Here is a 27,499-nt window from a genome sequence, read left to right on the forward strand (position 1 = left end):
ATATCATACAGGAGGCATATTGAGGAAACCATGTTGAAACAGATGGTTTATATAAGGCAGTGGTTTTCAAAATACGTTCTGATGAGCCCCTACATGGGCTGGTTGGCAAAGGGGTGAAGAGGCCAACTACTGAAGTGTTTAAGCAAGGTAGTAGAGCAGATCAATATTAGGAAGGTAGGGTAGATATTAGGTAGTAGAGTAGATCAATATTAGGAAGACTGATCTGACAGTGGAGCCAGAGGCTGTGTTGGGAAACCATTCAGTAAGTCAGATGAGATGGAAAGAACCTAAATGTATCATTGGCCACTAATTTGAAAATAAAAGAGGATGGATGTGTGGATGCTCACCAAGGAAGAGCCAACAGGACTGAGTTACAGATTGGATGGATGATGTAGCAGGGGAAGGAGGAGTCAAAGATCCATACACTGATAGTGATGGAGAATCTCATGTTGAATTTAAATCCAGCGGTACTTGATTGCATGGGAATATGGAAGATAATATGTTGATTGTGTCCAAATTCTCAAGGGAAATACGAAGTGGATGGAAATGGCTAACTTGAATATGTAAACTATAACTGTGGTGGCTAACTTTGGGATTATACCTTAGGTCTGCAGTGAGGATGAACACATAGCAGACCTGAGAGTTGTATTCTTGTTTACACCTCAGGTTCTAAGGTAAATCGCTTTCTTAGAAGTCACTAAGCTGGAAAGCCTCTGTGCCTTGTGGGGTGCCTGTGTTAAACTGAAAGGCCCTAGGCTCTGTGGCACAGCTAAAAATCTCATATCCAGAGTCTGGGGATTGGCTTCTGGTGAAATAGCATTCACAGGGTAGTACCGTTAGGTAAGGCAGAGAATGTTAATCAAGTGGCTTCCAGGTGGTGAGGATAAAACCCCCAACAGGAGAAGACTTGGTATTCCTCTAACCGGTTACACGAGCCCCAAATCCAGGGTTCAGCTTTGTGAAGGATAAGAAAGTCACCAGGGATTTATAGCCCATCCCCCTCCCCCAAATAATCTGTAAGTAAACTAAAAAATCTCTCTTTATCTCTTATATAGAGATATAAATATTTACTTGCTCTCAGTGTAAGAATGCTTATTTAGGGCTTCCCTGGTGGCGCAGTGGTTGAGAGTCTGCCTGCTAATGCAGGGGACACGGGTTCGAGCCCTGGTCTGGGAAGATCCCACGTGCCGCGGAGCGGCTGGGCCCGTGAGCCACAACTACTGAGCCTGTGTGTCTGGAGCCTGTGCTCTGCAACAAGAGAGGCCGCGATAGTGAGAGGCCCCCGCTTGCCGCAGCTGGAGAAAGCCCTTGCACAGAAACGAAGACCCAACACAGCCAAAAATAAATATAAATAAAATAAAGGAGTTCCTTAAAAAAAAAAAAAGAATGCTTATTTAATATAAATGGAAACATTTATTTAATGTAAAAGTTCTTAAATATACAGTATGTGTTAAGGGCTGAATTATGTCCCCCTCGCAAAACTTGTATGTTGAAGTCCTAACCCGCGGTATCTCAGAATGTGACTGTATTTGGAGATAAGATCTTTAAAGAGGCAGTTAAATTCAAATGAGGTATTTAGGGTGGGCCTGAATCCAGTATGACTGGTGTTCTTACAAGAAGAAGAGATTAGGACACACACATGGACCAAGGTATGACCACGTGAGGACACAGTGAGAATGTGACCATCTGCAATCCAAGGAGGAAGAAGGCCTCAGGAAAAAACCAAATATGCCAACACCTTGATCTTGGACTTCCAGCCTCCAGAACTATGAGAAAATAAGTATCTGTTGTTTAAACCATCCAGTCTGTGATATTTCATTATGGCAGCCCTAGCAAACATAATACAGTATGTATTTCAGCAAACTTCATAAACAAAATTGAAAGATAACAATAACCTAGAAAAATATTGGCTAACATACAAAATAGACAAAGAAGGGCCTCAAATCAACAACACTGTAGTAACAATGAGCACACCTAGCACCCAGATCTGGGTCTTAAATACCATCATCCAATAAAAGGAACGGAGGCTGCTTGGAGGAGTGGCTGATTCTAGGAATGCGACAGGAAGTACACAGTATGAGCCTGGCGCATTATGTAGTGCCAGAAAGTAACAAATTGCTAAAAAAAAAAAAAAAGAAAAAATCCGTCCCTCACAATTATGGAGGTATGTCAGAGGGACACAGGAACTAACCGAAAGATGTCCCAATGTTCAAAGCTTTTGAGCAACAAAATAAAGTATTATTGGATTAAAATCCAAAGTGTAAAATAAACCTATGAGTCCATATTGACATAAATACATTATTGAATAAATAAATAACTGGGGAAGAATAGACAAATCTCCCGTGCAGAAGAATTCCAAATAATTTATATAGCTAATCCACTCTCAAGGAGGTAGAGGGCAACTCCCCACTCAAGCCTGTGCATAGTGACTTCCTTCCAAAGACTACAGCATGGAGGTGGTGGGAGTAACCTTAAAGTTACCAAATCTAACACACACTACCTCAGCCTGGTGGCCAAGGTTAACATCAATAGTGATAAGCCATACTAATAGTATGTGCCCTTAATATGATGAGATGGAACTTAGCCTCCGTGATCTTCCTCCCCCAAACCCACACCTCAGTCTAATCATGAGAAAAACATCAGACAAATGCCAGTCGAGTGGCTTCCTACAGCATAGTTGGCCCATATTCTTCAAAACTGTCTACATCAGGGACTTCCCTGGTGGCGCAGTGGTTAAGACTCTGCGCTCCCAATGCAGCGGGCCCGGGTTCAATCCCTGGTCGGGGAACTAGATCCCACACGCATGCCTCAACTAAAAGTTTGCATGCCACAACTAAGGAGCCTTCGAGCCCCAACTAAAAGGAGCCCATCTGCTGCAACTAAGGAGCCTGCAAGCTGCAACTAAGGCCCAGTGCAACCTAACTAATTAATTAAAACAAAACAAAAAACACATGGTATGAAAAAACCATCAAGATCATTTACCAAGGAAAGTCTGAGAAACTTACAGCCAAGAGGACCTAAGGAGGCAAGACAACTAAATATAATATGCTCTCCTGGATGGGATCCTGGGACAGAAAAAGGATGCTAGGTAAAAACTAAAGACATCTGAATAAAGTTTGGACTTTAGTTAATAATATATTAATTATGATAAATGTACCATACTGATGCAAGATGTTATTGATAGGAGTAACTCAGTGTAGGGTATTGGGAATTATCTATGCCATCTTCCCAACTTTTCTGTAAAAATAAAACTATTCTAAAATAACTCTTTTTTAAAAATAGATTAAAGAAAGAAAAATAGACAACAGAATATCATACACTCATGTATCAAAAAACCAGTGAACACTTGAGAAAAACTCATACTTACTGGTGCTCAGAAATGCACATTAGAACATATAAGGTGATTATTTTTCTCCTATTTAGCTGGCAAACTTTTTTTAAATGATGGTACACACGATTGGCAATGTATAGGAATGCAAAGTGGAACTACTTCTCTGGAGGGCATTTTTGGTAATAGGCAGAAATGTGTGCACTCTTCGAAGCAGCAATACTGCAACCAGAAAGTGTATATCAGTGTGCATAGAAATGTTTTTCACAGTATTATGTGCAATAGCAAAAATCTGGAAATTAACCAAAAGCCTATAAATATGGGACTGTTTAAATAAATTATGTGAATGTCAATGTGGAATGTAATGAAGGTATTAATACTGTAGACTAATATTTGAAGACAAAAAATTCCATGATGTTATGTGAAAATGCCAATTGTAAACCATATATACTGTGTCATGCCATTTCTGTATCTGACACACACACACACACCCTCTTGGATCTGGAATTTGGTGAAATAATTGTAACAGAGAGCATTAAATTAAGTCCTGTTAGTGATTGTCATTTTATAAATGCTTTAAGAGTTACTTTAGAATGGATAAAGATGTGGTGTGTGTGTGTGTGTGTATGTATATATATATATATATATATATATATATATAACACAATGGAATATTACTGAGCCATAAAAAAGAAGGAAATAATGCCATTTGCAGCAACATGGATGGACCTAGAGATTGTCATACTGAGTAAAGTAAGTCAGACAGAGAAAGCCAAATATCATGTGATATCACATATATGTGGAATCTAAAAAAAAGGTACAAATGAACTTATCTACAAAACAGAAATAGAGTTACAAATGTAGAAAACAAACTTATGGTTACCAGGGGGTAAGGGGGGAAGAATAAAATGAGAGATTGGGATTGACATATACACACTACTATATATAAAATAGATAACTAATAAGGACCTAGTGTATAGCACAGGGAACTCTACTCAATACTCTGAAATGACCTATATGGGAAAAGAATCTAAAAAAGAGTGGAAATATGTATATGTATAACTGATTCACTTTGCTGTACACCTGAAGTTAACACAACATTGTAAATCAACTATACTCCAATTTAAAAAAATTTAAGTTATTTTAAGATATATTGTAATAAATGTATCAAGTATAGTTTCACAGCACTGTCATAATTAGAAATCAGTGCTTCTCAAACCAATGGAGTGAAGGGCCACTTTTTCCATTACCCCAAATTATGTGTGTGTGGGCATGCATGCTATATTTATGTTTTAGGTATACTACACATGGATAAAAAGTAGGATTTGCATACAGTAAAGTGTTGCCTGTGGTTATTTCTGACTGGTAGCGTTGGGGCAAATTTTATTCTTTTGGCAATTTTGTACATTTTCCAAATGTTCAAGGATCTACAGAATATTTTTTGTAATTAGTAAAAAAGATTTTAAGTGGCAGTTTTTAAAAATAAATCTTTTTTTCCCATGAAACTACCTAGAATACTGAAACCATCTTTTTGTTTAACAAAAATTGTATTTTTAGTTTGATTTTCTGAGTGGATTTAGTTTATACACAAAGTTTTCATACATATTTACACTGTCATATGTTCTCCATGTACTTTCTGCTTTTCTATTAGGTGAAATTTTCATGAGCTGTTAAAAGCATTATTATGTTTGATTAGTCCTCTTGTACTTTTTACTTTTAGGTTGGTGTTTGGAATGCTTTATCCTGCATATTATTCATACAAAGCTGTGAAAACAAAAAACGTGAAGGAATATGTAAGTATAGTTTTGTGAGTGATCAATTCTAGTTGAATGTATCCATTATATACAATACTAGAAAAACTGCCATTATTTTAGAAACAGCTGGAATAATGTTTTGGGTTAAAAATGTGATATAAATGTAATAAAGTTAGTCTTTTTTTAAAACTAATTTTGAATACAATTGCAAAGTGGAGTTTCAAAAATAGTTTGCTGTCAGTTGGCAGTTAAATAAGTATGATCCCCAAATGAGTAATTGGATCTCTTATTCATTTAGACTTTAAGTCCCAGTAAAATAAGAGGTTGGGAAATTGTCTGTTTTTTATTCTTGTTTAAATGGATAGGTACACCAAGAATATCTCTCTGGTCCCAAAACCTTTTTTCTTCCTTCATAGTTGTTTTGTCCCTTTCTAATTGATTTAAATACATAGATACCTCATGACTACTGACAATTACAATCTTTTTTCTTCTTGAATCATACTATATTTGTAATGATTTCCTCTTCAGTCATCAATGTTTCTTTTCTCTTTTACTTTCCTCTTCCCTGTTCCTTAACTGTTTTTTTTTTTATTTCACTAATTTTTAAAATTTTCTTCTTTTCTTTATTATTCATTCATTTATTTACACATTTCTGTAAGTTCTCCCTCCCAATTTTATCCATAATGTTCAATGGTAAATGGGCTTCCCCACCTATAAATCCTGGCATAAGTTTACTATTTGTGATGAAGGGAATTTTCAGAGAATAGCAAAAGCATAGCTTATTAGTGGTTAATCAACAGGGGTAAGCAGTCAACACTGAGAACTGCACATCAGTAGCTGTGGTTCTTTTTTTAATTGAGGTGACATTCAGGTAACATAAAACTAACCATTTCATAGTGAACAATTGGTGGCATTCACTACATTCACAATCTTGTGCAAACACTACTTCTGTCTACTTCCAAAAGATTTTCATCACTCCAAAATAAAACAACATACCCGTTAAGCAGTTACTCGTCACACTGCCCCTGCCCCCCAGCCCCTAGCAACCATCAATCTGCTTTGTTTGTATGGATTCTGGGTATTTCATATAAACTGAATCATATAATATGTGACCTTTTGTGTCTGGCTTCCTTTTACCTAGGATAATGTTTTCAAGATTCATCCACATTATATCATGTATCATTATTTCATTCCTTTTTATGGCTGAGTAAAACTGCATGCACATAGAACATTTTGTTTCTCCATTTATCCATTGACAGACATCTGCATTATTTCCAGCTTTTTAGTATTATGAATAGTGCTGCTATAAACATTTGTGTACAAGGCTTTGTTTGAGTACCTAATTTCAGTTCTCTTGGATATATAGCCATGGTTCTTTACAAGGGATCTTGGATGGTAGCCTTGTCATCCAACTTATCAAATGACCAGAGAACATATTCTTTATTCTATTTGTTCAGGGTAGTTTGTTCTTGTTTTTTGAGTAGGGGGAGGCTCTGAAACCTTTATAGCTAACCCATCCTATTGAACATTTATACTCACTTTTTATCTTCTGTATAAAACTAATTTTGAAGTAAAGTATATACAAATTAATTAGAATGGTGGAATATACCTAGCAGAGGTAGAGAGGTTATTCAGTTGAGCTCTGAAATTTTTCTGTCCTTTTAATATATATATTTATCTCTTGGATCTAAGATTGGTGCAAAGTCTTAAGAGATGGAACCACATTAAGTCCTAGTAATTTAAAGTAATTGTTAATGGCTTGAAAGGCCATGTATTAATATATATCATAATAAATTCTTCAAATATTGTTTTACGGTACTGGCATACTTTAGTTTTTAGAAACAAGCAAGTTTCTTCAGTTAACAGTGCTTCTCAAGCTACCTGTGGTATAGGACCAGTTTGGGATTTTTTGTTTTCTTTTTAAATAATTTCCATTAAGTCATAGACAAATACTTTTTAAAATAAAATTAAAAAGTAATTACTAGAAAAATGAAACGAAAACCCAAGAACATACGAAATACAACCCCAACTTCTTTTTATTATTAGATTCAGTAGACCTGAAATAACTGACAATTTTGTATTAACAGCAACAATTCACAACCTTGCACTAGTCCATAGACAACACTTTGCCTTACGGTGTCATATTTGAATTTAATTGCTCTTTTGAAAGATAAAAATAAGAGTTGCTCTTCATTTCCAAACACCACGAAAATATGAGCTGGGAGTATACAACTGGCTAGTACTTAATAACTGTACTGGCCAATACAATGCTCCTTATTTGAAATGTTTATGATACTGTTATTAAATGAGATCTTTTTTCTGAACCTAATTAATTATATAGTTGAAGTACATGGTGATATGTTTCTCAACTCTGGGTCCATCTTACCTATAAAGTATTATACACCCAGGGTAAACAATAACTGGTAAGCCTCTGTGTGTCTTTGTGTACATATTTCTGCTTGAGGTATTCTCCTATCTTCCTTCCCAAATGTGCAATGTTTTTGTTGGGAAAAAAAGTTAAGTACAAGTTGAAAATGAAGCTCTAATAATATAAGGGTATTATCAGCAGGCACACAAATACCATCCCCTAAAATAAAAGGTAAGATAGCAAGAAGAAATATAAAGGTATTCATAACAAATTATAATAAAAAGAAACAGGCCCGTTATGTGTTAATTAATGCTAAAAGGGCAGAAAATATGGTGTTATTTGGGTATTGGTCTAAGAACCATTATAAAAATATTAGTCTATTTATTACTATGTGTCAATTTAACTTTATTAATGTTAATTTTTAAGGACTTAAAAACATGGATTTGTGAGTTTTATCCCTTAATACAACACTCAATTTTTATTACTAGATTAGTCTATAAATTTTTATTACTAGATTATTCTATAAATTTGGGATTAATAAGAATGGTCTAACCCTGAAAATTTTTTTTTAATTTATTTATTCATTTATTTAATTTTTGGCTGCACTGGGTCTTTGCTACCGCACGTGGGTTTTCTCTAGTTGCTGAGAGCAGGGGCTACTCTTCGTTGTGGTGCGCAAGCTTCTCATTGCAGTGGCTTCTCTTGTTGCGGAGCATGGGCTCTAGGCGCGCGGGCTTCAGTAGTTGTGGCACACGGGCTTCAGTAGTTGTGGCTCTCAGGCTCTAGAGCGCAGGCTCAGTAGTTGTGGCACACAGGGCTTAGTTGCTCCACGGCATGTGGGATCTTCCTGGACCAGGGCTTGAACTTGTGTCCCCTGCATTGGCAGGCTGATTCTTAACCACTGCACCACCAGGGAAGCCCCCTAACCCTGAAATTTTAATTCTGCTTCATAAGTTAAAGATAATGTAACCTATGGAAGAGAATCTATTAACATTCTTATTCAAACTGATGGAAAAACTATAAGACTTGACATGTACCGATATACATACATATCTGCGTATATGCTTATTTGGAGATATACTTCACGTATTGCCTTGCACAGCTTTTAGAGAATAACTCATAAACAAAGTTAAGAATTATCTATACATAATTTTGCTACAGTATTACAACTCTGGAAAAAGTTTTCTTGTTTTGTTGGCAAGTACCAATGGCAAGTGCCAATTTGTTGTTGACACTGCTATGGAGCAAAATCAACAAGGGAATTTTTTTTTCTAACCTTATATCATTAAGATTTCTAGTATCTCTTTCCTATTCCAGCCCCAGAGCATTATTATATCACTTTTAGGGTCATTTAAAAGCCTTTTTTGTCTATAGCCTGTTCTTTTCCATTTTTTTAAGGAAGTTTTTAGCATTTTTGAACAATATTAACCAGGGTATCTGAAAGTCTTAATTATCTTGGAAAGAACATCAAGGAGCTAAAGCTTCTAAGAATGTCCAGGTGTTCACCTATTCAAAGCTATCCTCAGTAATGGATTCAACCCCAAGATGTAACTGCTGAGACTTAAATGCTATTATTGGAAAAAGTTTTCTTAACCATCCCTTTGGGAATATCAGAATCATGAGTAATTGAAGAGAAACTAGGCAACTAGAAAGGCAGGTGGCTGGCACTGGTTTGATTATTACATGGTAATCAACTCTGCTTCACAAATTAGATGAGAGCTAGAGCGAATGCAAAAATAGGCACCGAAACAGGAAAGGCAGGAATCTGCTTTTGACAAGGAAATTTGATACAGCTCTAGAGACCTCCTGGTGACCAAGCTGTCTGCCATCAAATCTGCTGAAGAGACTAAGCAGATATAATACTAGAAAGATAACATCTTACATTTATATAATTTCCTACCAATTTCAAAATACTTTTCTATATTATTGTTTCCAATTGCTACTGTAACAATTACCACACACTTACTGGCTTAAACCAACACAAGTGTATTCTCTTACAGTCTCAGAGGTCAAAAATCTGAAATGGATCCACAGCTACATTCCTTTGTGAGGCTACAAGGGAAAATCGGTTTCCTTACCTTTGCTAGCTTCTATAGGCTGCCCACACTCCTTGGCTTACGGCTGTATTCCTCCATCTTCAAAGCCAGGAACACTTGACTGAGACCTTCTCAAGCTGCCAGCTCTCTGGTTCTCCCTTCTGCCTTCCTCTTCCACTTATACAGACTCTCGTGACTACACTGGATTCACCTGAGTAATCCAGGCTCCTCTCCCAGTCTGAGGGTCAGCTGATAAGCAAACCTGAATTCCAACTGCTGCCTGATTTCTCCTTTAACACACAACCTGACATATTCATAGGTTCCAGGGCTTAAGACGTGGGCATCTTTGGGGGAGGGGGACATTATTCTGTGTACTACAATATCGCACTGGCCCTCACTACAACTCTATAAAGTAGTAAGGAATATTAGAATATTCTAGGCTCAGTGAAGTGAATTAACTTGCCCAGAGTCACATGGATCACTAAGGCAGGAATGGTACCAGATTAGAAAAGTAAATGAGGATTCTACACGAAAAAGTTGAAAGAGCTTTCCCAACCAGCCAGTGAATATGCCTCTGATTAATTCCAAGGTAGATCTTCAGGGGCCACAATTATATGGATATTTTCTAAGAAGAGCAATGAGGCAGCTTAACCAGTACTAGGGCAGGACCCATAAGCATCTAAATCAACCGTGATCAAAATGGTTAAAGATGAAATGAGAAGTTTTTGAAAGTTCTGTATAGTCTTGGCAGTTCTTTAAATATTTCCAACCTAAATTTACTTCCGACAAAAAAAAAAATTTTTTTTAAGTGTTTTACTAAAGGTAGCAAATCTTTTTCTGGATGGTCTGGTGTTTTTTGTGGTTTTTTTTGGCCGACAAAAATTTTGAATATCATCTTCTTGCTGAGTCTCACCTAAACTTAGTCATCCAATTTCACCTCTGACTTATAGAAGTTTTATCAAAACTCTGTTCTCACAAAGTTCTCTTGTATGGTAATCCCATCCAAATTTGCTTTGCATATGGTAGTTTCTTAGTAAAATTAACCTTCTTAAAATTCCCCTGTTATATTTTTAATAGTCTTTTATACTATCTGTATTGTATTTTTTATATGTGTTTGTCTTCCCCACCAGATAAGCTCCATAGAGAGTTTTGTTGCTTTGTTAATTGCTATATTCCTGTACCTAGAACAGTACATGTTACATAGTAGGTACTCAATATTTTTTTAATGAGTGAATAAAAAAAGAAAGAAGAGTTGACTTCTAAGTATATAAGAAATATTAAATAGTGTTTCAAGAGCATGTACATTTCTTAAGTGGATTAGTCTGGTTTCTCAGCTTTGATTCTACTGGGTTAAGGAGTACACAGTCCAATCTGACTTATCCCTAAACCCAGTTACTTTGTCGTGTTTGGTTGTTACCTAAATTCTACTGATATCTACTTCAAAATTATTTTCAGAAAGCAAACATTTTTTATTAATTTACTTCTTCAAACGCTAACTACTACCATTCCCCTTAAGCCTGCGAATAGTAGATTGCACCTGATAAAACAGATGCTGTATTCAAATCAAAACAAATGGAAAGTGCTGTGTATTTTGGCAACCTTCCTTTCTTCCTTTGCCTATTTTTAAAACAGAGCTTTCCTAGGATATAATTTCCTGTATAGTGTGGCTGATATGGCCTACTTAAAGTCTTTCAGTCTTGCAGTAATTGAAATGTAAACTCACTGAAGAATTAGAATGGTTTTGCAAATTTTTTCAAGCTTATACCGTCTCATGACTTGAAAATAGAGTGTTTACTTCCAAGTCGTGTATAATTGCTGTCGCTTTTCTAGGAAAACAGTGTTCTTATTCTAAGAATGTTGGAGAAAGTGGCAATGAAAAAGACTGGCTAATAGCACTTACAAATCAAAATCAGACATTTGGTCCTGAGATTTACTATGAGCAAGAACAAAGAACAGGGAAAACTCTGGGAGATTACTTTTTTAAAGGCCCTCTAAAACACTGTTGACTTGGCTTTTGAAAGTGACCTAATTTGTGACTGAATATTTGGGTGATATGAAAGTGAACAAATATGCTACATGCTAGTTCTACAGTTCTTGTCAGTTGGTAAAATCTGAAGTTGTCTACTAATTCTGTGTACTAGATAGAAGTTTGTCTATTAGTTATAAGGGAAAAAACATAGTGAAAAAACATAGTAAAGAACTTTTCTTTATTGTCAAAAGTGCTCCCCAGGCATCTTTTCATATTTTGGATTAAAAATACTCATTTGATTGAAAGGTTTTAATAATTTGGGAAGTGTAAAGATTAACTCATTGATTAAAGGGGAATTTTTTTTTAATTTTTTGAAAATTAGTTTTGTCAGGCCACATTCCTATCTGTTTATTTTCTTTTCTGATCTACTTTTAACTTAGTTTTTGCTTTTATCAAAGCTGTACTTATTTATAATTTTTAAATCAAACAGCTGTCCAAGGCTTATTATGAAAAACAACAGTTCCCCACCCTCCTCATCCCTATTTCTAACTCTAGAGGCAACTACTTTCAATTCTTTTATCCGGATCCTTTAGTATTTATTTCCACATCTAAATACCTGCTCATATTGCTGCTTCTTAATTTTTCAGAGGGATCTCGTCAGTTGACTTCCTTCTATTAAAGATGATTTAGTAGTTACCCAATGTCACTGTATACTTGCATAATTTCCCTGTAGCCTCCCAGTGTCATTAGGGTGTAATTTGGGTTGGATCAGTATTCAGTCTTTACATTATTGAGGCTAAGTTAGAAAGAAGCAAGAGAATATAAAGAACCATCTAGAACCAGGCTGCTTGTCTTATCATCTTGGCCCTATCCCTTACTAGCTGTATCTTTAAACAAGTTATTATTTATTTATTTATTTATTTATTTATTTATTTATTTGGCTGTATTGGGTCTTAGCCGCGGCATGCGGGATCTTCGTTGCAGCACGCGGACTTCTCTCTAGTTGTGGCGAGCAGGCTCCAGAGCGCACAGGCTCAGTAGTTGTTGCACGCGGGCTCTAGAGCACACGGGCTTAGTTGATCCGCGTCATGTGGGATCTCAGTTCCCTGACCAGGGATTGAACCCACGTCCCCTGCATTGGAAGGTGGATTCTTAACCACTGGACCACCAGGGAAGTCCCTGAACAAGTTATTATTTTGCCTCAATTTCCTTATCTGGAAAATGAGAACAGTAGTAGTACTTACCTCCTCAGGTGGTTGTGAGGATTATACGAGTTAATGAACACAAAGCATTTAAATCAGTACCTGTTATATAAGATTTTTCACGATGTAAACACTATTTGCATCTGATCCCTATAGTATCCTATCCTACCGTGACCATTCTTTTTCTGCCCAATAGTTTGTTTTCCCTGGTATTATACATTGTCTTGTTTTTTTTTGTTTTGTTTTGTTCACTTCTTTGATATCCTCTGTTCTCATTGCAAATTTAGACCCAAACTCTGTGACAGTTGTGTGAATTTCTTCTCAGTGCATTCTCATCCATTAGATATTCTGGACTGGCTCTTGTCTTAGATCTTCAGATTTCTTAATCTCCTGTTTTCCTCTGTCTTATTTTACTTCCTCATTTTGATGCAATGCCTTCTTCCCGAGAAGGCTTTTTGAGAGGTAGATTTTTTTTGAGATGATAGGCTGGAAATAATTTTCCTTCAGAATTTTGTCTTTTAGCTTCTTGTGTTGCTGTGCAGACGTCTGAAGGCATTCTGATTCTTACCTGCTTGTGGAATCTTTTCTATGTCCCCATTGTTTTAAAATTTCATGATGACATGCCTCGGTGTGAGCCAATTATAATCAATTTTGCTAAACCCTCAGTAGTCTCTTTTAATCTGGGAATCCTTTGTTTTTCAGCTCTGGGAAATTTGGTTAAAATTATTTCTTTATGATTTTCTCCACTTCTTTTTCACTATTTGTTCTATCTGGGATTCCTTTTATTCAGCTAGAAAGCCATTTGGACTGATTCTCTAATTTTCTGATCTTTTTTTCTTCTCTTTCCTATCTTTTTCTTTTTTGCTCTATTTTATGATAGAGTTCCTCAATTTTATCTTCTCTTATGTGTTTAATTTCTAAGAGCTCCTTTTATTCTCTGAATGTTCCCTTTTTTGATAGCACCCTATTCTTATTTTGTTTAAAATAGCTTCCTTTTTGTCTGAGGATATGAATGATTTCTTTTTAGACATGTTCTTTCTACAGTCTCTGTCCTTTGAATTCTGGGTTTTTTGTTTGTTTCAATCTCTCTTTTTCATATATGATTTTCTCAAATGTTGGATGATCCTTGGTTCTCTGCTCATATTTGAGTATTATAATGAATAGCTGATTCGAAGTCCTGTACCCATGAAGAGGCTTGCTGAATGTGATCTTCACTACAGGGTGATCTGACTAGGCAATTTAATTTGTTCCTAGGCCTGCCATAAGGAAGTGCCACAAACTGAGTGTCTTAAAACAATACAAGTGTATTGTCTCACCGTTCTGGTGACTAGATGTGGACAGAGCCACATTCCCTCTGAAACCTGTTGAGAATCCTTTCTTGCCTGTTTCTAGCTTCTGGTGGTTGCCAACAATCCTTGGTGTTCCTTATCTTTCAGCTGCTCCACTTCAGTCTCTGCCTCTATTATATGATGTTCTCCCCTCCTGTGTCTTTGTCTCTGAGTCTCTCTTCTTTTAAGGACACCAGTCATATTGGGTTAAGGGCCTACCATACCCCAGTATGACCTCATCCTAACTAACTATATCTTCAGTGACCCTATTTCCAAATGAGGTCACATGCTGAGGGTTAGAACTTTGTATTAGTCTTCTCAGGCTACCATAACTAAATGCTACACACCGAATAGCTTCAACAACATAAATTTATTTTCTCACAGTTCTGTAGGCTGCAAATCCAAGATTAAGGTGCCATCAGGGTTGGTTTTTGGTGACGCCTCAAGGAAGCTTATAGACCTTCTCTCTGTGTCCTCCTATGACCTTTCCTCTGTGCATGCATGGAGAGAGGTATCTCTGGTGTCTCTTACTTTTCTTATAAGGACACTAGTTCTATTGAATTAAGGCTCCATTCTTACAACCTCATTTAATATTAATCACCTCCTTAAAGTTCCTATCTCCAAATACAGTTACTCTGGGGGTTAGGGCTTCAACATGTGAATTTTAGGGGGACAGAATTCAGTCTATAACAGACTTCAACATATCTTTCTGGGGGACACATCTCAACCCATAACAATCATTTCCTTAAAAAATTATCACTGGCTATATCTTTAGGTGTTTTCTTTTGTGCCAGGCAGATTCTTCAGAGAAGACTCTTCCATTCTGGAAGGTACTTGGTTGCTGCAATTCTGGTGGGAAAATAAGGGTTGGGGGCCCTCAATATTTTATAAACTTTTACTTAATCCCTATTAGCCCTACTCTCAACTGTGCCAGAGATTTGCAAATCCAGCTATCCTCTGATTCACCCTTTCCAGAGAATAAGCCTCAGGGTCCTGCTAGGGGAGGGAGGGGCATCACCACACAGCTGAAGTGGGAGGACATCTAGGGGCCTACCTGCTCCTTACAGGTATCCTTACAGCCATCCTTCTTTTGCCTTTTTTGCCAAGAATTGTGTTACCAATTTTTGAGCCTTTTGGAAGCTCTGCAGTGTAAAGTTGGGTTGCTTGTCAGCTTTTCCCACTGTCCACTTATTATTCAGTTTTCTCAGGTCTCCTGAGTCAGTTACTACTCAACCATTTCCTTCTTGGGTCCAAAAATGTTGGTGCTCTCTTCTCTTCTATATTTTTCTGGACTTAAGTGTTTTTGAAACATCACTTTACTGTTGCTTTAAAGAGATTTGTGGTGGGGAATGCAATTAAATGTGTGTATTCATTCTACTATCTTTACCCATATTTCCACATTGACTTTGTGAGTGGTATACTTGTGGTTGATTTATACTGTAATATCAAATAAGACTTGTTTTACCATTAACATTGGTTTTTAAAATGTGTTCGCATAGGACATAGGTTTAAAGTAGTAATACGTGTTATCATTTTTTCAATCCTTGACAATTTTAAAATTCAATTTTAGCTGACATGCAATGAATACATGTGTATCTTGTTTTGAGTTATAGTTGTTCACAAATCAAGTTGTGATAAAATCACAGTTTCCACTTGAGACAGTTAAAAAAATCACTTGGGATAGTTCATTATTCTTTAATGAACTATCATTAAATCAGCTTACATTTACTTAAAGTAGGTGATGAGTATGCTTTGTAAACTTAAGTTTTTTCTGTTGGGTTTACTTATTTTATACATAGTGCATGTTAGTATGTAACTTCGCTGCTTGCAGTAATTGATGCTGTTATAATTATCAAGTGACGTATACTCTTATGTCTTCTAAAAACAATTTCTTCATGATCATCTTAGGATCATTACAGTGGATCCACTTTAGGAAACAACTGTTAAATTTGAATTAAGGTTATATAATTGGGGGGTGTTAAATGAAAGCCTAACACAGTTCCTTCTAAAATTTTTAAATGTGGGGAATTCCCTGGCAGTCCAGTGGTTAGGACTCTGTGCTTCCACTGCTGGGGGCCCGGGTTCGATCCCTGGTTGGCCAAAAAAAAAAAAAATCAGCTAAAATGTAAAAATATGAATTAGAGTACCCCTTGACCTTTAGGAAGTAAATTGAAAGCATTCCAACAATTTTCACACTAAGATGGAGCTAGCCAACCACAGCTGTCTTGTCCTTTTCTATCTTCCAATGCAACTGCTTTGCAAAACCTACGGAAAGAAAAAAATTCTCATGGTAACGTTTAAACCTAACAGGCTAAGTCAGGCTTTTGCTAATATCTAGGAAGAATTTTACTAACTGTAGTGCCAATGGCAACAGATTTTTAAAAACAGGGACAGAAACCGTTGTTTCCATTAAAGGAAATGTTGTTAAGCAATAAATTGGAGGGAGACCTAGCCACCTCCACCCTAATCCCTAGTGATGGAACAGCTTAAAATCATAAAAGGTACAGCAACCAAAAAACTCAACTGCCACCACCTTCTCTGCAGGAGAACTGTGTTCAGAGGCAGCCAATGTTCTGCCTCCCCCGTATCTGTTCAGAAACCATTACCTCATTACTTTGAAGAAAACCCCCAATAAGTTCCAAAAGGGAGAAATAACGAGTACAAGAGAAGTTCAAAAGTGCAGTACTAGACGAATTCAAAAATAAAAATGACAGTAATACATATTACAATTTATGTTCTTGAATTTAATAGCTTTAAACGCCTTTATTTTGAACAGGAGGGAAGAATAATGAAACATTCAACTCACAAAGCAAGAAGAGTATCAGAATTAAAGGAATCTGTAAAGAAAGTAGGATGATAAAGCAATAAAAAAAGCAGAAATAAAAATAAAAACAAAACCAAGAGAATTACAATATCTAAGAGTTGTTCCCTTCAATGAGTCTAGTAAGATAAACACTTGAAATAGCTTAAGGTATGGAGAAGAGTAGAAAAAGGATTGACAAAATAAACAAGAAAGGGTTTAAGCAAGCAATGCTAAACTTAAGTGACCGAAAATTAAGACTGTATAATGGAGGGCTTTAAATGAATGCATAACATAGTTCTTTCTAAAATTTTAGAATAAATTTTTTGGGGGGGCTTCCCTGGTGGCGCAGTGGTTGAGAATCTGCCTGCCAATGCAGGGGACACAGGTTCGAGCCCTGGTCTGGGAAGATCCCACATGCTGCGGAGCAGCTAGGCCTGTGAGCCACAATTACTGAGTCTGCGCGTCTGGAGCCTGTGCTCCGCAACAAGAGAGGCCGCGATAATGAGAGGCCCGTGCACCGCGATGAAGAGTGGCCCCCGCTTGCCGCAACTGGAGAAGGCACTCGCACAGAAACGAAGACCCAACACAGCCATAAATAAATAAATAAATAAAATTTTAAAAAAGAAAAAAAATTTTTTGGACCTAGAGAGTGTCATACAGAGTGAAGTAAGTCAGAAAGAGAAAAACAAATATCATGTATTAACACATATATGTAGAATCTAGAAAAATGGTATAGATGACCTTAACTGCCAAGCAGAAATAGAGACACAGATATAAAAAACAAATGTACGGATATGAAGGGGGAAAGGGGTGGGGTGGGAGGAATTGGGAGATTGGGATTGACACATATACACTATTGATGCTATGTATAAAATAGACAACTGATGGGAACATACTGTAGCACAGGGAACTCTACTTAATGCACTGTAGTGTCCTAAGTGGAGGGGATATATGTATATGTATGGCTGATTCATTTTGCTGTGAAGTAGAAGCTAACACAACGTTGTAAAGCAACTATACCCCAATAAAAATTAATTTTAAAAAATAAGTAAATAAAATAAAAATGGAATGTTTTCTAATAATGTAAGATATACCTCTTCTTTAGTTTTTTCTTTTTCAGCTAAAGTTTACACTATTTAAACAGAGAAGTTTCCTTTTACTCAACACCAGGATCTACCTTTGGAATGTTCAGTTATGTACATCATCTTGCCATTATGTAATTTTAGTAAGATAGTGCTTCACCAACTACAGCTGTAATAATCAGATTGTCAGCCGTGAAAGGTCCTCCTAAAAATATAAAAGCTAGAGTTGTTCCTGAAGATTTTAGCTAAGTAAGAAAAATAAAATCTTTCAGAAAACCTCATGTAATTTTAAAAGCTCATGAGAGAGATGTTACTTCAGAAATGTAATAGATTGTAAAAAGATGAAGTTCTTTTGAAAAACTGTAAAAATTTAAAATATATTGAATTATACAAATATATGAAATTTTGTCTGTCTCTTGTGTATCAGGATAAATATAGACTGATTCCTTTTTTTTTTTAAACCCTTTTTTTTTTAAACCACAGATCCAAACTCTGCAGGTAAAATGGAAAAATTCATCAAAAGGTCTTGAAAAGTCACAGAAGTAGATTGAGTTGAGTAATTTTATTTTAAAATATTATATTAACTTCCAAAGGTTTTCAATAGCATCTTTTAAGTGAAGATCTAACAATTCAGTTTTATTATGTTATAGTCTTCTTAAGAAGATTATCAGAATAAATTATTAGAACCAATTAAGGACGTTTTTGCCAATGACATGTTGTTTGACTATAATTTCAGCCTACTCATCAATGTTCTTACTTTCTCTCTGTAGAAGGCAGATTTAGATTTACTCCTAAGGAGAAGAATCTAAGGGCACTTCCACCTTGGGGAGAGAGAGAGTTTCCATCGAGTGGTCAGTGTCCAGATAGCTCCAGGCTCTTAGGATGAGTAGACAACAGGGACATTCCACATGGAACTTATGGGTAGAAGAGCCTGTAGGCTGCCCTTCCCTGGGTAGTTTACTCAAAGCTTTTGTCTGTTCAACTGATAGCCATAAACAATGCCTCTGAGAAGTAGACTAAAGACTCAGTTCCTTCTATTTTTTTCAGTTTTTTTTTTTTTTTTTTGTAATGATGATGTGCCTAAATAGTGTTATGAAAGAAGGGTACATTTTAACTGTTTACATCTAACAAATTATCATGCAAAACTGAGTTCATCTTTTCTCCAAACCCAAGGCTCTTCTTATACATTCTTTTCATGAATGATACCACCTCCTTCTAAGTGATATTTTCAGAAAAAACACAGAGCAGCCCCCCACTGCAGTGCTTCTCAAACTTTGAGGAGCATTGGAATCCCCCTGGGATCTTGTTAAAATGCAGATTCTAATTTAGTAGTTCTGGCCTGGGCTTGCGAGTCTGCATTTCCGGCAGGTGCCCAGATGATGCCAATACTACCGGCCTGTAGACCGCATTTCAGGTAGCAAGGATTTTGTGCATGTTCTCAAGTCTGCTTACATATTAAAAACTTACGGAGCTTGCCTTTTAAACACCTAGCTGCCCTCTCTCTGCACGTGATGATGGGGCCTGGGAATCTACATAATTTTTTTTAATCCCCAAGTAATTCGTATCCACAGCCAAATCGAAAAGCATTGATTAAGAGGTATCTTATTGTATTGTGAAAAGTGAATAATTACCACGTTGTGCTTTTTTTAGTATAAGTTTATGTAGGCAGATGGGCACGAAATAACAAATAGTTTGTTTTAGAAAACATCTGTATGTAAATGGACTAGCAACTTGGAGTATATCATAGAAAAATAATATTTTAACAAAATTAACCATATAATACTATTAAGGGGGTAAGGATATTGAGTTGGACTTTCTCCTCGTTTCCATGTTGTAGGGCTGGCCATACACAAAATTTCTACATCAGTGAAGTTTTTCTTGAGACTCATCCACCTTTCTTCCCGTACCTTTCCTCCCACTTTTTTCTTCCTCTCACTGTGTTTACTTGGGGTCTTCATACTATCCTGCACTCTGGCACACATCCATCCCTTCCTTACCCCAAGTATCCAGTGCTCTGTAACTTGCCTCTCTCTCCATTCACCCAAATGTGAACCTCAGTTCTCTGTGTGAGGCTGGCTGCACATACTTTTGAAGGAAAGTAATTTGATAACACAGACTCACTTTCAGTCATGACAGATTTATTCTTCCTGGAGCTTTTGGGTTTTTTTTTACCAGTCTTTGCTTCTCGAGAAGATGCTGTTTTCCCATGTGGTATAAAGGCTGGCTCTTACTGTTTGAATGGTTATTGTATGTTAAAGCATGCTGTTGAGCCTATAACATAAAGCTACAACTTGTATATAGAAAGTGGTATCTTACCTAAAGAAGGAAAATTTTCATTTACTGTGTCAGTCATAGTCCTGCCGGGCACCTGGAGAAAAGAGCATACCTTTTAGTGGCTAGGATAGTTCACTTGTTGAAATAGCAAGGTGGAATTGACCATGTGAAGATGCATGAGGAAATGGAGGACCTAGGTGCCTAAGAAGTGGTGCCAGCCCTTGGGAATGCCTCAAATAGGAAATGTAATGGGCCAAGACTCTGGGAACACTAAGGGAATAAAGAAGGTAGGAGGACAATCTAGCATGGAAACATGACAATTAGGATGGCCATTGAGCCCCGTTTACTCCTCTCTGTCTGGATAGGCTCTGTCCCAGGCTAAAATCCTGAGAAATTGTGTGGTTCTATCAAAAGTGGAACAGTGTCTCTGTTAGATATTTATTATCCCACATAAATCAATAGGACTTTAAATAATACAAAAAGTGAAGTGCAAATTCTCAGCCAGTGTGGATGCAGAGAGTTATTTTGAACTAAGAGGTCATTCCTTCCTAAATTCTGCTCCCGGGAACAGTTCCTGTAAGCAATTCCTGCTTTTTACACCTTCTTTTCAACACCCCTTTTAAATTAATTATCATCTAGTTTTTAAACATTTTTGCACTTTTTCCTTCTCTCAAGTTTCTCAAACTACTGAAGTGAGGGATGAGATACATGGGGCTTCTGTGATTCAAGAACATTGAGGAAGACCAAGGCAGTCTTGTGAAAGAGTATCCATTTCTAGTTACAGTCTGCCCCATTTTAATTGATTTTAACACCAGATACATCTGTATAATGTGAGGCTTTCTTCCTCAAAACAACAGGATATTCTGTGAGGTCTTTGGCAGTGACGTCTGGAAACTGCAGGTAAACCATGTTGCTGCAAGTTCAGCATCTGAAAGTATAACCGACTCCCAAACATCCAAGTCCTGGAAAGCTGTAAAGTTAAGACAGTGGGGAAGTGGGGGAAGAAGTACCCCAAAGTCAAGGAAGTCCAAATTAATCCTAGTCTTAACATATTCACCTCCCAACGCATGCTCCCTGTTTTTAAAGAAAAAAGAAAAAAAACTATTTCAACCAAGGTCTCTATTCACTGTGGATTGAAATTCAACTAGCTTATTTTCAAGCATGCTTCTAACTTAGCACAGCTCTGGGAAAAATCCCATAATCGAGCCATCTGGGTTGAATAAAAGAGGGAGTTTTTCTATTTGATTTCTCACATTTTGTTCCTTTGTTTTTAATGGGGAAAAATCATTATGAAGTAACCAAATTATTGCATAATGTTAGTGAAACAGAAATCTTTTCAATTCGTTACTGTTTCTAAAGAAATCTCTGTTAGAAGATCTGTCTGTTGTCTCTGAAATGTGGTACAGAATGAGTGTTTTGGGTGAACTGACTTGAGGGAATAACTAATAATGGTCAGAAAATAAAGTTCTCTTTGGGTGGTCTGAAATTCAGCAGTGTTTATTTCTTTTCAGACTCAGCAAGGATATTTTTTTCCAGTGAAGCATATTTTAGCATTTTATGCCCTGGAATTACTTAGTGTGGTTATAATTGAAATCATTAGGCATGTGTAATTTTTCATTTTTTCTTAAAAACCAGCATTAATTGCTTTATGATTCAAAGAATCTGAAATTAAGAGACATTGGAAAGTTGTTTAATCTCTGAAAACTTTGAAAACAACTTTGACAAAATAGACTATGCTGTATGTTATAAATTGCTGTTTGCAGTCCAGAGTTACCTGTTTGAATCTTACATCAATTCAGATCTTAAAGTTAAGAAACTGTTAAGTAAAAGACTCCCCCTGTGTTTGCTTTACTAGGCACAGGGGTGCTAGGTCCTGGGAACATGATGATGAACAAGACAATTTCAGGCCCCATTGGCTGTTAGAGTCAAAAAGCAGAGACAGATGTTATACAAACCGTTTCACAGATACACCACAAAGAGAAAGTAGCGTGCACAAAAATTATATATGACCTTTGGAGGGGGGTAGAGGCAGTTAGAGAAGGCTTTCCTTTGGAAATGAAGAAATTTCATTCATACAAGGCAAATGAATTATATATAATATATTAAAAATATTAGTAGTTATATGCTGGATCCAACACACAAGTGCTGGCAATCACTTATTATTATCCTTTTATATGTCTTATTTTACTCATCCATCCCATGAAAGCTTCTTGGGGGTAGGAATGCCTTGACATCGGGTTTATGACTATTTCATGTCAACAGGTTTTGTTTGTAATAGGCCCTGACTAATATTTGTCAAATTAATATATCACCCTTTTTTTTCATTGTGCAAGTATCATTTAGTACAGTTATATCTTTTAACACAGGGGTCCCCAACCCCCGGGCAGCAGACCGGTACCGGTCCATGGCCTGTTAGGAACCGGGCCGCGCAGCAGGAGGTGAGCAGCGGGTGAGCGAGCGAAGCTTCATATGCCGCTCCCCATGGCTCCCCATCGCTCGCCTTACTGCCTGAACCATCCCCCACCCCCGTCCGTGGAAAAATTGTCTTCCACAAAACCGGTCCCTGGCGCCAAAAAGGTTGGGGACCGCTGACTTAACGTACATCATTGTTAATATCATTGCTATCATAATATCACAATGCTCATAGCATAGCAAGAATAACATATAAAGATACAATTTAAGAAAAATGCTTTTTAATGAATATGCCCTAACCACTATTCCATAACTCTTGCAAATCTATAGCAACGAGCCTCCCACCAGAACATGATATTCCCGTATATAAATATGCCTGTGCATTGGTCTCAACTTCTGTGATGGAAATCATGAGGATTATTTTACAGTCACAGTTCACTTTTTGTTTGCTTTATTGTTTGTCCTGGGATCTAAATCAATTTCATTAAAAATTTTGTCTAAGAATGTTAAATCATAAAAACTTGTTTTGTTGAAAAATGTTTAAAACCCATGAAATGAGACCTACTTTTCTTTTGGCATCAGAGGTAGGTAAATGCCTATCTATTAGATGGAGCATGGTCTTTTGATAGTAAATTTAGCCTATGAGTACGTTCATTTTACAGTATTCACTCAGGCTTAAACTATCCTAATTCCTTTCAGAGAGTAAAGCAAGAACACGATCACATGACTGTCTGGGTTTCCGAAATGCTAAGTCTTTATAAAGGCCTTATGGATTTTGAGTAATAAAGCAAGTGCTGGCCTGTTAAGTAGGTTAATCTGATCCATGCACTATGTAAACCAGAATGTAATTTTAGGTACTATGGTTTTATATCACAGTTGACTCCATAATTTTCAGAAGAACTTGCCTAATTACAGGAGTATATTTTCTTAGAAAATAAATTCATTTTGATATTTAAATGATTTTAACATTCTATTTGAGTAATCTTTTATTTATAAATATTGTATTTTTAATTAAAACATTCATCACATTTTTGTAGTCATGAAACATATAGTGGGTAAAGTGTCCCAAAATTGATAAATGATTGCCATTTCATTGTGACCACTTCAAAAGAACTTTATTACCAAATAATTAGGGAAAATGGAAATTATATTCTTGCTTATAAGTTAACCCAGGTCACTAATTCTTTAAATAAATATTTTTGAGGGTTTATTTTGTACCAGGTACTGTAGTAGGCATTAGGTGTACTCCTGGGAAAGAAAACAAAGCAAAGTAGGCAAAATAGACCATTGAACAACTTTTTTCATGTAGTCTTCCCATGGACTTCTATGCATTTTATTTTTTGGATATCTTGGCCTACCACTTAGAATATAATGACTTTAAACTTTATGCATATTTCTAACAAGCTTATTTATCTGATTCCTTGGCCTACTGAAAGTAGCAGGGGATTGCCTTAAGTCACATATACTGACAATACAGATGATAACAAATTCACCCAGATAGAAGCCACACTTGCCAAAGGATCACAATAGTAATTTGAAATAGTATTTCTCTGGCTCTGCCCCAGTCTGCTGCATGAGAATATCAATCTTGCCTATCCTCCAGTTTCTTCCCCAATACTTCTGAGAGTCCCCTGGGGATATCTCAGCCAGAGTTTCTTAAAAGGATAGTCCTCTTCTCCATTTCCAGATCACTGTGGTAGTAGCACCCATCACTGCCAACCAGGGCATTAGCTATGTCACAGATGGCAGCCAATGGCATTGTGACCAATGTCCACCTAGTTCTGGAACCATGGCTACTATGGCCTTGCTCTCTCACTCTCCATAGAGATTAGAGGATAGCTTTTTATATTAGGGTAGGCTAAGCTGCTGTAATTACAAAATGTGGGAAAAAAATGCAATGGCTGAGGGAATACAGAGATGTTTTTCTCTCACATGACCGTCCAGGTTAGTGTTGACTTCAGCAAGAAATGCTTCTCAAGCAACCGTGTAAGAAGAACTAGGGCCCTGCCCATCTTGAACAAATAGATTCCAAGGTTGCTCTGCCCCCTGCCCTCCCAGCCGCAGGAAGGGAGAGAGCCTGTGGGGGAGACCCAGCCCTACTCAAAAGCCTCAGCTAAGATTCTGTTCAGCGAGAACAGGACACATGGCCCTTCCTCCCTCAGAGGTTAGGCTGAGAAGCACAGGCCCTCCTGGGCCACTCCCCAGCCGCCACTCCATTATTCTGTCTTTTTATGGACAGCAAGCTGTCACCTCCACCCCTGTCTTGTTTCACCATCCTAGACCTTTCTTTGCAGCCCCCTAGCTCTGACACCCAGAGCAGTGGAGAGCATCCTTGGTCACATAACCTATTCCATCTCTACACTAGGCAGGTCCTTTTTCCATCCATATAGACAACTTTTAAAAACCTTTACTACTCTTTTCAAGTCCACTCTCCTTCCCACCAATCCCCAGCTTTAAAAGATGACCTGCCCTCCTACTGCAGAGTAAAGATAGAGGTCCTCAACTATGAACCACTTCAGCCCTCTTCCCAACATGGCCACTCTTCTTTTCCTTCTATCCCAGAGGAAGATGCATCCCTACTTCTTTCTTTTCTTTTTTTTTTTTTTTAAACATTTATTTATTTATTTACTTACTTATTTATTTATTTGGTTGGTTGGTTGGTTGTGCCGGGTCTTAGTTGTGGCACGTGGGCTTCTTAGTTGTGGCATGCAAACGCTTAGTTGTGGCATGCACATGGGATCTAGTTCCCTGACCAGGGATCGAACCTGGGTCCCCTGCATTGGGAATGTGGAGTCTTACCCACTGTGCCACCAGGGAAGTCCCCCTGCTTCTTTTCTTGATCCCACTCTTCTTTCTAATATTATTCTTGTCTGTCTCATTCAAGATCTTGTTCCATTAAGTATTCCTGCTTTCTCATAATTTGAATCTCATTATCTCTCCAGTAAAATATTCAGTCCTTGAGGCTGTACACATGCTTTCCTTTTGCCTCATGCTATTTTTTATTTCCCCTTTTTTTCTTTTTAAACCAGGTCTCTTAAAAGACTCCTCTATATTTAATTGTCATGTCTTTACCTCTTGTCTACTGTCCAGCCTTTTGCAGTCCTGATGTAAAGGAGCACACTAAGCTCTGTGCAGCCCCATATTCATGCAACAATTCATATGTTTATTGAGCACCTTCTCTGCAGGCACAGAGGATTTAGTAGTGAAAAAAATGAAAGTCTTTGTCCTCTTGGAGTTTACATTCTACTAAGGAAAGGCAGGAAAAAAATTGAATATTTGTTAGCTGTGTCTATGATATGTGATATGTGCTAAAGAGAAAAATAAGTCATGATAAGGGAGTTAGAACGACATTGTTATTTTAAACAAGTGGTCAGGAAAGGCCTCTCGGATAAATATTTGAGCAGAGACCTGAAGCAAGTGAGAAAGCTGTCCACATGGATAACTGAGGGAAGAGCATTTCAACAAGGAAATAGCATGTACTAAGGCCCTGAGGCAGGAACATTACCGTACACAGGAAGGACAGTAAAGGGCCAATGTGACTGGAGCAGAACAGGGGAAGGAGGAAGAGGAGAAGATGAGGCCAGAGAGGCAGCTGGTGCCAGATCCACAGGGCCTTGGAGGCTGAGGTAAGAATTCTGAGGGGGGCCATCGGAGGGGTTTGAGCAAAGGAATGACCTGCTCATTAAGGAGACACTCAGTGATGTGTGCAAAAGACCCAAAAAAGCAGAGTCATCAGTTAGGACACTATAAGAATAATCCAGACAGGAGATGATGGTCATCTGCACTGGGGAGGTGTCTGTGGAAGGGGTGAGAAATGACTTTGATTCCTGATATGTTTCCAAGAGCTGACAGGCTGAATAGTGCTGGGACCTACCACCTGCCCCTCCAGGGGAGTTTCTTCCCCACACTCCACCTTGCTCTGCCTCACTTAGGGCCCAGGAGGCCGATCCTTACAGGCTACATTATGTCTGACTTCCCTTTGGGTTTGGCTCATGAGAGGCTCCTGCAGAAGATCAGAAGGCAGGGTGAGCATGAAGTCAGAGTACTGGTCTCCCTGCTTCCTCCCCGCCACCACAGGTTGGCTGTGACTCTCTACCTGAGGCTACAGCTCTCCCCTACGGTTACCCTGTCTGGATCCCATGAAACCTTTCCCTGTCCTCCCTTCTTCACACCAAGGGGATAACGTCAGTTCCTGCTGTCGCTAGCTCAAGGGTGAACTACTATCCTTTGTTGGTTTTCCTGAACCTCACCCACAACTTTATAAATAGTCCCTTTAATAAGCTTTCCTCAGACTCTTGTGCTCTTGACTCATACTGGGAACTAGGGCATCTAATGTAAAAACAGAAGAACATTTTTAAAATCACTGTTATTTACCTGCTTTTCTCCCCAGTAAAATGTTAACTCCTTGAGGACAGAAGCTGTTATATTCCTGTTTCTATTCCCATGATGTGAAGTAGGTAGGGTTTGCTACAGTTGTGTCAATGAGTATTATATATGATGATCCCACCTGAGTCCTTAGGAATAGTCTAAATTATGTTTGATATGAAAGATTAATCAAAAGTAGGATGTGTGTGTGTGTCCATCTTAGTGCTTACAGGTATAAGCTCCACCTTGCTGGATCATTCAATTCCCTGGAATCAAAGAGAATTTTAAGAAAAAGTTGAGTAGCTTTCTTATTACTCATTGTTCTCATGAAGATATCTAAACAACAGTTTTGTTGATTTTACCAATTGTTTCTGAACTGGAAAGAAATAGTATTTGTTCCCACTTTCTTAAGATCATAAATTTTTTTTCCAGTAATTTTAAAGGTAGATTGTGTTTTATTACAGTTAACTGTTAAGTTACAGTCTTTTATTTGCATAACATTTTAATGACACTTATTTCTATTATATTTGGTTATATACAATCATAAGATTATCAATGTGATTGTTTTCCTACTAGTT

The 27,499-nt window shown here is 37.4% G+C and overlaps 1 protein-coding gene across 8 annotated transcripts in view; it reads left to right on the forward strand.

Annotated features, from left to right (window-relative positions):
• Nucleotides 1-27,499, forward strand: part of REEP3 (receptor accessory protein 3) — a 151,526-nt gene that overhangs the window by 41,645 nt on the left and 82,382 nt on the right. For all 8 annotated transcript variants that reach the window (XM_059899601.1, XM_059899603.1, XM_059899602.1 and 5 more), the window contains exon 2: nt 5,049-5,121. In XM_059899601.1, the coding sequence (XP_059755584.1) occupies nt 5,049-5,121 (73 nt within the window). The remainder of the gene's footprint in view (nt 1-5,048; nt 5,122-27,499) is intronic.

Source organism: Balaenoptera ricei, chromosome 16 (assembly GCF_028023285.1).
Source record: "Balaenoptera ricei isolate mBalRic1 chromosome 16, mBalRic1.hap2, whole genome shotgun sequence".
Lineage (NCBI taxonomy): Eukaryota > Metazoa > Chordata > Mammalia > Artiodactyla > Balaenopteridae > Balaenoptera > Balaenoptera ricei.